The following is an 11,770-nucleotide window of genomic DNA, read 5'->3' as shown; positions in this document are numbered from 1 at the left end:
TCAGTAATCAGTGCAGAAATTATTATTAATCCAAAAGAAAAAATAAAATATCCACAAAGATTCTGTTTCCCAAAAGGTCAGCTTCTGAGGGCCGGGGCAAACATAATTTGGGGACAAAGGGTAAGGGATTCTATTCAATCTGGTATATACATGAATGGAAATAAGATATTTTAATTTTCATTATTTATTTATGCAATGCTGGGGATTGAACCCAAGGCCTCACATATGCTAAGCAAATACTCTACTAGTAAGTTACAGTTCCAACCCAAAAAACATCTCAGAAATGTCACAAGAAACATTTCAAGAGGAATGACTTTTCCTATCCATTTCTGGGTGAATGAGAATATTATTTTAAATTTAAATTTACATATATTTAAATTATTTTAATACTATGTGTATTCTACCAGTTATAATATAAAATTTAAATAAGCTACAATGTTATGTATATTAATATATAACCTACATATGACCCATTAACCTAGCTCATTTTAATTATATATACATGTATACCCATACCTAGTTCATTTTAATTATATATATACATATAATGATATGTAACCTATAATTGTATTTTTATTATGAATGTTATATGATATATAATATCATATGTGTATATATGTACATACATGTGCATAAAAATATAAAGAGATATATACAGTAGTATATGTATATATTGGAAATAAAATCATAATATCAAAGAGATACCTGCATTTCCTTGTTTTTACCACACTATTTACAATAGCTAAGGTACAGACTCAAAAAAGGTGTCCACAGGAGCTGGGGTTGTGGCTCAGTGGTAGAGCGTTTGCCCAGCATGCGTGAGGCACTGGGTTCAATCCTCAGCATCACATAAAAATAAAATAAAGGTATTGCGTCCAACTACAACTAAAACAAAATATTTTTTAAAAAGGTGTCCACTGACAGATTAATGGAAACAGAAATTGTGACCTCGGTATAAAATGGAATATTCTCAGCCAGAGAAATAATGAAGTCCAGCATGTTAAGTGAAATAAGCCAGGTATAGAAAGACAAATCGCACATATTGTCACTCATGTGTTGCAGAAGTTAACCGAGTTGGTCTGATGGAAGCACAAAGTATGCTCGTGGTCACAGAGGCCAAGAAGGGTAGGAAGGAGGGGAAGTAGGGAGGTTGTATCATGGATACCAAAAAACAGTTGGATCGGAGGATTAAGTTCTAATAATCTGTAGTAAAATACGGTAAAATAACCATAGTCTAGAACAATTAGTACATATTTCAAAATACATATATGCCAAGAGAGGAGTTCAGACATTCCCACGACATAGAATTGACTAATGATTAAGAAGATAACATTTTAATTACCCTGATATGGTCCCTATATGTTGTGTAATATATTGAATTACCACACTGTACTGAAGAGATCTGCACAAATATTGCGTGTTCTTAAGTTTGTTAGACACTTGCACAAATATGCCACCGTGCAACCCGTTGTTCTGTGCAATTCATATGCACCAATGAAAGAAGGACCAGGGGCATGATGAAGCTACAAAAAAAGATTTTAGGATGACAACTTGTAAAGATCATCTGTGCTTCATGAAGAGCAGAGAGAGGCAGTGAGTCCTGTTTCTTGTTGTGTGCAACTTGGTCCTGCACTGATGTAGCCATTGATGACCTTCAGGCCTCAGGGACACTGTGAGGAAGAAGTCAGCAGGGGAGTGAGACGTTACCAGCTAGGTTTCTCCCTGGACCACCCTGTCTCTGAACTCTTCCTCAGGAGAAATGAGCATTGTAGCAAACACTGGAAAAGAGTCGAGATTCTTGTCTGATTGCTCCTGGGGGCATCCTCTATGATAGTGGGGAGTCTTTCAAATCTACCCAAATGTAGTCAAGTGCCCCTTAATGATGGGGACACATTCTGAAAAATGCATCATTCAATAATTTCATTGTGTGAACATCATGGGGTGCCTTTGTGCAAGACCAGATGACATGGCCTATACGCACAAGGCCACATGGCCTAGCCTGTCGCTCCCATGGCCATGATGGACAAACAATGGGAGATAAAATCAAGCCCAAGAGGAAAGTATGCAATCAAGAGATGCGGTAAGCTCAGGTCGACAAGGCTCCTGCCAGCACAATAGAGTACATGGTCTTAGAGTAAATGATTTTTGTAAGCAGAAATAGTACACTCTAAAATAATGATACGAAGTGAGTCTGACCCCGAAAGTCAAGTATTTCATTTTTCTCTCATATGTAGAACACACACACACACACACACACATACACACACAAAGATGGCATAAAAGTAGAAGGGACACTATGGCAGAAGAGGAAAGGAATCAGAGGGAGGAATACATGGGTTGGAAATGCACAAAAGATGTCCTAGGCACAATCAGCTATGCTTCAGTGAAACCCCTTATTCTGTATTCTTAATATGCACTGATTAAAAAGTAGATTATAATAATTACCTAAACCAGTAACATATCCAATTACCACCATGATCAAGCATCACAGAGTACATGCTTCTCTGTGGTGCACAACTTTTATTCAACTGACAGCAGCGTGGATTTGTTGACAGCAGCATCACCACGAGAACGTGAGGAATGCATTGCACTACAATGTGACACAGCAGTGACATCGGGGGACAGGAAGTCTTCAGCTGCATTATAACCCTAAGAGACCGTGATCATTTATGCAGCTTATCATTGGTCAAGACGTCACCATTCCAGCCCACGTCTGACTGCACTCTCCTGCTTCTGTAACCTGGCTTGCTTGCATTGGTTAGACCCCGAAACATCCCTTTTGCGGTTTTCAGGCTTATAAGGAGCGCCCTTGTAATTGTTCGGGGCTGATCAGGGGAACAGCTTTATGTTCTGGTCAGTCGCCACCAGTGTGCTTCAGTAAAGGCTTGATTCGATTATACGTGAGTGGTCTGGAAGTCAGTTTATGAAACCCCGGGACGAAGCTTTAACTATAACATAATGAAAAAATTAATCCAAATAAAATAAAGAACTCTAATGAACTACTAAGAATGACAGGCAATTGAGCAGAAATAACACAGGTAGATATTTTACAGAGGAAAAGTAAATCCTCTATTACATGAGAAGTTGCTCAAACTCATAAGAAAAACAAAAATTTAACTAATATCTTACATGCACCACATTGGAAGGAGTCAAAATGCTAATTAGTTGAAATAAAAGATATTTCTTAAAGCCTATAAATTTATTCAACCACTTAGAAAATGCTTTGAAACTGCCCCAAAATAATGGATGCTCCCGTGTACCAAATAATTCCATCCAGATAGAAAACACTCACTCGTTTCTACCAGGGAACATGCACAAGATCATTCAAACACCTTTGCTCACAATGGCAGAAAACTTAGCTTGCAATTCTGATGAAGCTCAATACACACAAGACCCTGTGTATGATACCAAGCAGCAAAAACAAAAATAAAGAAAACATTCACACAAGAACAGACCACTAGCATCAACATCAGAAAGGATGACAAGTTAATTTTCACCACATATTATGTGTTTTACACAGCATTAAAAGAAAATGAATCCGTGCATTCCCCAACAGGGTGATAAAAACATGTGGTTGAATCCTATAAAATGACAGAGTTGTTGGACAAACATTATCAGCAACACACAGTATCAAAGGATTCAAACTAATTAAAGAATATAAAAAAATGATCAATATAAAATTTGATAGAGATGTTAACAGCTAGAGGATGCTGCAAGAATATTCTATGTTTATTCTTAAACCAGTGGTCTGTAGGTATGTTCTCATTAAGGTACTACAATTTAAAGACTACAGATAAGTTTATACATTAAACATATGTTATTTGATTAGGTACATTTGAGGCATATTGTATATCAGAAATGCATTCTTTTCTCTTCTTGAAATGCTGTTACCTATCTTCCCAGACTTGAGACAGCCTCAAAAATCACACAAAATGCTTATGAATCACTATTTCAGACATTGCCCCAAAGATTCAGACTCAGCAGTTTTAGGTGAGATTAATGAAACTGCAGTGTGAACAAAGTCCATAGGTGACTCACCCCTGCATTTGCTCTGTGGGCACCAGTGGAGGTGGGAGCTGTCCACTAATCATGGTGCTGAATGCTTTTCCTAGTGATAGACGAACACCTCCTGCATCAAAGAAAACCTCTCGGATTCTTCTGTGAGAATTTCATTGGTTTCAACAATGCACCTGGAGACATGACTATGGGAACTTTTTTCTATTTGTTGGAAATTCATCAGACTTCTGTCTTCTCTTTGGCTGTTTTCTTTTTTACACCACATATCTCCTCCAACAATGGGAACATTTCTCCACAGAAAATGGTTTTCCTCATAAGCACACATTTACAATTTTTAAATGAGTAATTTACATGCTGACTTGATGCCCTCTGGGAAACTGCCTTAAATCAATCACCTGAAGAATTTTATTTTGCTCAATATTCTCCACAAGGTTTCTCTGGCATCCGTGTTCCTAAGAGACATGAGGGACCATAGTGTGATGAACACAGCCTAATTTCATCTTAAGATTGGGATCCATCTCATCACAAAGTCATGAAAAGGTAATTTCTGTTTTACTATAAATTACTGTGATTTCTAAACTTGTTTGGAATTCCTGCCTGTGCCTTGAACTCACCCATGACTGGCTTTCCCTGACCAGATAATAACCCTCTCTAAAACCTTAGTGGTTCCTCATAAATTCTGGCTCCCCCTGACTAGATAACAACCCTATCTGAAACCTCAGTGGTGCCTCATGAATTCTGATGTTGGGATCTAAATTTATTCCCTATCTTGAAATGTTAAGCTATATGGATCATTAACCTACCATCTGTCTTTGTATTATGCTTATCAAAATCCTGTCATGTGTAAGTTCTCAAGACACCCCCCTTTTCAATGTTTTGTGCCATAAAACCTCATTGCTGGACAGCTGGGGTTGCTGGTCTCTAGCCCGTGTTAGTAGAGAGCCGCTGATCAGCTCTCTATGTGTACACAAATACAACCATGCTTTAATTTGATTTAAAATTGGAGTCAGTGGTCTTTTTTTCTTTCTTTTTTGCATCAGGGATCAACAACAGACCATGCATATGTGGGGCTGATTCTTTCCACTGAGCTGTGTCATTTCACAGAAGAGATTTATCCAGCCCAGGACAGCCATTCAGGAGCACACAGGTGAAAACACAGTGCGAGCAGGGACCAGTGGAAACAGTTCAAGCAATCTACACAAAAGATGCCATTTTCCTTGGCAATTTCAAATATAGGAAGGGGGATGGCACCCCCTACTATGCCAGCTGCAGAGGCAGGGCTCCGCCTACACATGGGCCAGCAGTGGACAGCCAGCCTCCTCTTTGAACGTCTGTGTGGGGAAAAGGGAAGGCAAAGCTCAGGAGTCAGCCTACATAGTCACTTGCTGGAAACTGTCCTAGTAGAGATCATCTTTTCAATTCACATGACAGATATACTAGTCCCCTATCATGCAGGGTAAATGCACTTCAAGATGCCCAGTGGCAATGGCACTGCAGATATCTCTGCAAAAAAATAATAATAATAATTTAAAACAAACATATATTTTGTTTCCTAGACATGCATACCTATGATAAAATTTAATTTATAAATTAGACATGCTAAGATGTTAACAATAACATAGAAGAATTAAAATACTGTAATAAAAGTTATTTCGAACCTGAAAAAATGAGTTAGGTATGCCTGTGTGCCCCATTTTACCCATGATCTCACATAACACTAGTGGTATAACTGGTTGAGGAAAGGAGGCATTAATCTGGGGAATTCCTGACCTTTCCCAGCTTGGTATTGGCTGATCCTCCATCCTGACCTGCCAGACAGTGTCACCCTCTTCCCTCCACCTCCTCTGCTCTTGCCCATCACAAGTCTTTCCACACACGGACATTCCTTCCAGCTCCACTGGATTCTATCCTCTTTCCTAGGTGTCTTTAGAGTCACAACTATCCTTACACACAGTATTGTCACATTTCATCTCAAAATATCAGGTGGATAGATGGATATGTATACATATGACAAATTCATAAAATATCATCAATGTACCATAAAAAGGTAAGCATTTAGGGGATTCTGTGCATGGTTCCATGAAACTTGAGTGTGTTATTGCATATTATAAAGAGCAGCTTTATAATATGCAATAACACAATATATTCTCTTTACTCAAACTGTACTAAATGTTAAACCAACTTGTTTAGAATTCTACTGCCAATTCTAAACACTCAGCATAGTGAATTTCATATGTATATAAATTTTATATATATAAATTCATACTATATATATGTATTTGTACATATGTATATACACCTATGAGCACACATATCATAAATTACAAGTCCTTGTTATAAATATTTTTGCAAAAAATTTCAAATCATCAGGAAAGCCACTAATCTGTGATACCATGTATCTTTGTGATTGTAACTAAAAATTTTTTAGAATAAAACATTTGGATTGGTATACATTGCTATTAATTTTTAGGATTAAGTCTCTTTTTCATGTGATAAAAGCCACTAATCTGTGATACGATGTACCTTTGTGATTGTAACTAAAAATACCTGAGGTGTTGCTGTCATTGAGGCCTGGGAATATAGCACAGAGGAAAATATGACAATCCTATAATTCAGAAAAGAGAGTCTGGACAGATGTCAGTTCATAAGTATACAGTTGCTTTATTGGTTAACTGGCATTACAATGAATGGTTGAACTGCTTAATGAAAGATGCAAAGGAATAAAAATGAATTTCCATCTTTATTTCACATAAGGTAATAATAAATTTCAGGTGGTTTCAGTCTCAACTGGAAAAACAAGAATTTAAATCCTGTACTGAGGCAAGCAAGGGTTTCAAAATCAAGACCAAAGAGGCACAAACCAGGAGGGACAATATTGACAAATTAAACCTGTTGAAACTCACCACTTGTGTGCATCTCAAATACCATACACCCATGAAAAGGAGACTCAATACTAAAAATTAAATAGCAATGTATTTAAATAGCAATGTATTATATTTTAATGCACCATCCCAAATGCACTAAAATATAAATTAATTTTTAAAAATAGGATTGAAGATCAGTGGAGAAGAGGAAGGGGACAGGGGGAGGAAGGAGGGAAGGGTAAGAAAAAATACTATGGACTGAAATGGAGCCAATTATTCCACGCATGCATGATTATGCCAAAATGAACCCCACTATTTGTGTAGAAATATAATGCACCAATAAAAACATTTAAATTAGAAAATCTAGCACATGGAAATATCATGATGCCTGTACCACACAAGAGAAAATAAGTGGCACATAAAATGTAAAATTATTCTCAAAACACAATAAGATAAATATTAAATTCAACAGTATTTTACACACACTAGATTATCAGAGTAAATGAAAATGTTTTGAGGATGATGTGAAATGCCAGGAATATCTAATGGGAAGGTAACTGGTTCAACCCTTTAGGAAAACTCTTTGGAAATACTAAAACATGATGAACTGCCCTATTACAGCTGACAATTCCACCCCAAGTGAAAAGCTACCTTTGATTTCCTTCATAAGCCATGGAGAATATTCAATCAGCTTTATTCACAATAGCAAAAAAATAGACACCCAAATTCACCAACCTCAGGAATTCTGCTTACTCTTAATGTCCCCAGGCACAGTGAGCACTGTGGAGCATTGATAATAAACGACTAACTGCTGGACATGATCGGTTCTGAAAGACAGTGATGAGGGTAACAGGAAGACATGCAATCCATTCATCAAGTCTGAATTTATTGAGGTCATATAGAAGTACTTTTATGTAATAAATTGTATAGGGATAGCTCCAGGGGTCATAAAAAGAATGCATTCATGTCCTATGAAAAAGTCAGTTTTGTAGATTAAAACATGATCAAGTACTGCCCATCAATCAAATCCAAGCCACATCAATCCAAAATCAGTGTCCATGATTAACCTGCCTACTTTTTGTCTCAGTGTCTTCTACTCTTTTGTCTACCTTAAAAGGAAACATGGTCACATTTTTGGCTCACAGAGACAATCCAGGAAATACTCCTCCTCTGCAAATCCCCTCTCCAAACAAGTAGCATTGGCCCATTTTCTTATATAACTACCTTTCAGCGGTACAGGACTGCTCCCGTGCTGAAGGCCACCATCCAGTCCACTGCAGAAGTGTAGCCTGGATGACCCAGGGAGACGTTAAGTATCAGTATGAGCAGGAAAAGGCACTGGGGTTCTCGTGTGGCTCGATGTCTGAGTGTGACTGTTAGGTAATCTTATTCTGAGGATTAAAGGAATCTTGATAAAGCAATCAAATGAACTGTATCAGGTTCATAAATCAAATAATCATCTCAACCCACTTATATCATTAAATTATGAAAACTTATAGATAATGACCTTAATATGGTAGATGCTATCATTGTCTTAAATGATATGGACTATCAATAACAAGTCCCAGAAATTGACTGATAGGCTATGAATATTAGGATTAACTTCAGGCAGCAATTCATATGACCCCAAGCACAGGAACAGTTAGCAAGCCTTGACTAGAGCTTGGTTTAAATACTATCACTGCTCTGTCTGCCTCTTCAATTTACTGCACCACAAAACACTTTTTAAAATCAGACACTGCTGCTGCAGACCTCAGAAAAGGAACTGTGTTAAGAGACTTGGAATCATGTCTCCTAACAGACTTAGCATGAAGCAATATCAAGATTCAATCCAAGTTCAATGTACCTGGTCATTACATGATATAGTCATTTAGAAAAATGTAGGGACAAAAGGATTAGGCTTCTGGTTCTCCCAGAATACTGTTTTTGTTGTTGTTGTTTGTTTGTTTGTTTGTTTGTTTGTTTTCTTTTCTTTTTATGTATTCTAGAAACACAAGTCAAAAGAAACTGACAACACGTCATAGAGAAGCTGTCCTTCCTATGAGCTTCCTCAGGGCTTCCTTCATGTCCCTGTTCCTCAGGCTGTAGATAAAGGGGTTCAGCATCTGAGTAACCACAGAGTACATAACTGAAGTCACTGCAGTCTTCCTGGGAGAGTCAGTCCCCTCAGAGCTAATGTACACCCCAAAACCTGTCCCATAGAACAAGGAGACAACAGACAGGTGAGACCCACAGGTGGAAAAGGCTTTCTGCTTTCCTTCGGATGAGGGCATTCTCAAGACAGAAGACACAATGTTAACATAAGAGAAAATGATCCCGCAGAGAGGAACACCAGTAAATAGACCAGCCACCAGATATACCAGGACATTATTGATGAGGGTATCAGAGCAGGCCACCTTGATGACCTGAGCAAGTTCACAGAAGAAGTGGGGGATCTCCACATCTGAGCAGAAGGACAGCCACAGCACCATCCGAGTGTGGAGGAGGGCGTGCACAACACTAACGAGCAGGGAGAGTAGAACCAGCAGGACACGGAGGTGGGGATTCATGATGACAGTGTATGTCAGGGGGTGACAAATGGCCACATAGCGATCATAGGCCATCACTGCAAGCAGGCAATTTTCTAAACCACCAAAAATCAAGACAAAGCAGATCTGGGAGAGGCAGCCTGCATAGGTGATGCTCTGATCCTGTCTCAGGATGTTCACCGGCATCTTGGGGATTGTGCTGCTGATCAAGCAAATGTCATGGAAGGACAGGTTGGAGAGGAAGAAGTACATGGGGGTGTGGAGGTGGGAGTCATTGCTGACAGCCAGGATGATGAGCAGGTTCCCCAGGATGGTGACCAGGTACATGGACAGAAACAGGCTGAAGATGAGGGGCTGCAGGGCTGGGTCCTCTGTCAGTCCCAGGAGAAGGAATTCTGAAACAGCTGTGTGGTTTGTAGTTGCCATGTTTTTGAAAAATCTGAAGACAAAAATAGGGTATAAAGGTAATAAAATGTATAGATGGCAGCAGCAAAACTTGGTAATGTGTTAGCAAACTACACCTGCAGACACCTTGAACTTTGGACTTCTAGACTTCAGAACTTAGAGAAAATAATTTTATGTTGTGCCGCTTAGTCTACGGTACTGGATTATGGCAGCCCTAGCAACTAGAACACCATAAAACCCCCTCTCCAATATCCCTACAAGAATTCAGCAAATTTCAGAATATTCCATAACCATCATCATCACTGTGCTGAATTTCAGACCAGCAGAAACAGCACTTTGTGCACATATCTATGAGAATGTGGCAAGAGGATGACACACAGTTGACACAAGATGCATAGGGGACTCTTTTCTCTCTCCCTTGTTTTTTATTTCCCCTTCCTGTTTCCCAAGATGAAATTTGAATGTCATTCTTGCCCTCAAGTCCAAAGCATTTGCTAAAGGACTCTGCTACCTGGTTGACTTCGAAAGGAAAGACTTCAGCCTCTCACCTGGATATAGAAGACTGATGGTCTGTCCTCAGGAAATGCAGAGAGGCTAACTGAGTCAACAGGCTCCTGTTCAAGAGGAATCATCTCTAGGAAGAGGCCCAGATGTTGTGTCCTGACTGATGCAGGGCTGTCAAGTGAGGTGGCCCTAGCCTGACTTCTGCAATCTCTGTGTCCCTAAGGCTCAAATTCAAAGCTGCTCATTAGACCAGCAGTCATACTCTCATTCTGATCCCAGGAGAGAACATCCTTCAAGACAAACTCCATACGTCCTCACAGATGGGGAATTGAGGGTGGCTTGTTTCCTGACCCCTGAGGCCCAGCACACAACATCCCTTTCTTTCCATTGTTGCTTCCCATAGCTGTTAGATGGACTGGCACACATTTTACATGGCACTTTTCCAATGAATTCCCAACTTCCACTTCATCTTTACACAAAAGCATCTCTTTTTTGTGATATCATGCCATAACATCACAAAGGATGATTCCAATTCAAGTGTGTACATTCTACATGTTCAGATAAGTAATAGAAACATAAATATATAGCAATCATGCTATAAAAATGCAAATATTCATGTTTCTGCAGCCTAAAATTCATTGTATATGTGCTATATATTCAGAATTTTCATTCTTTACAATTTTGCATAGAAGACCTAGTCAATCCTCTCTGGTAACTGCTGAATGCAGAAATTAGAGGCAGGACTGTTACTCCTCATTTAGAATGGTATTTATACATTTTTCTATCCCAACAAATAATATATTGCTGTTAATTATATTTGCCTGGCTGTGCCATAATACACAAGAAGTGATTCTTCCTATCAAACAATACCTTTGCACCTGTTGATTGAACTCTCCATTTTTCCTTTCTCTCTGCTTTGTTTGAATATTATCCCTGCCCTGACTGACATCTCAACTTGTTATTCTCTGAGACCACACCATGAAGAAAGATGCTGTCACTATAACCCCTGCTACAGGCTCTGTGTCACTGGACCCCAGCTAAGAAATTGTGGTTAGAGAATTGAAGTCACGCTATTTTCTCAAGATGGCGGGACAGAGGGAGGCAGCATTCTGTATCGCTCCATGATCCAGATCTCACCTTGTCGAATACTGCATCTCTGAGAGCGGTAGAGGACCCCTGTCCACTCCGCATAAATCACCAACACTGTGACCCTGAGCAGGGCTCTGGGCCTCAGAGTTTAACTAGGATGCCTGGCATTCAAGCAGGACCCAAAGCCCGAAGTTCTAGCCCACGCAAGGCTCGGTGAGTGCCATAGCAGAATCACCTATTACCACATCTGCAGATGGCCAAGACCTCTCTCCGCTCCCACGCAGGTCACTCAGCTGCTCCCTACCCACAGCACAATGCCATCCCCGGCTCCCCCACCTCATCAGTCTCTCCCCCACCTCCCCA

General features: G+C 39.4%; 1 protein-coding gene across 1 annotated transcript; it reads right to left on the bottom strand.

The window, feature by feature from the left end:
- Positions 1-8,899: 8,899 nt before the first annotated feature.
- Positions 8,900-9,835, bottom strand: LOC107157567 (olfactory receptor 7G2-like). The gene has a single exon (XM_015503918.1). It carries the CDS (start codon positions 9,833-9,835, stop codon positions 8,900-8,902), a length of 936 nt encoding a protein of 311 aa, XP_015359404.1.
- Positions 9,836-11,770: the final 1,935 nt, after the last annotated feature.

This window comes from Marmota marmota, unplaced genomic scaffold (genome assembly GCF_001458135.2).
Source record: "Marmota marmota marmota unplaced genomic scaffold, marMar, whole genome shotgun sequence".
NCBI classification, from domain to species: domain Eukaryota; kingdom Metazoa; phylum Chordata; class Mammalia; order Rodentia; family Sciuridae; genus Marmota; species Marmota marmota.
Note: the sequence above shows the minus strand (reverse complement) of the source record. Positions and strands in the feature narration are given on the sequence as shown.

Bases quoted from the DNA above. Each gene is read 5' to 3' on its own strand.
- LOC107157567 (XM_015503918.1), bottom strand. From the start codon at position 9,835: ATGGCAACTACAAACCACACAGCTGTTTCAGAATTCCTTCTCCTGGGA.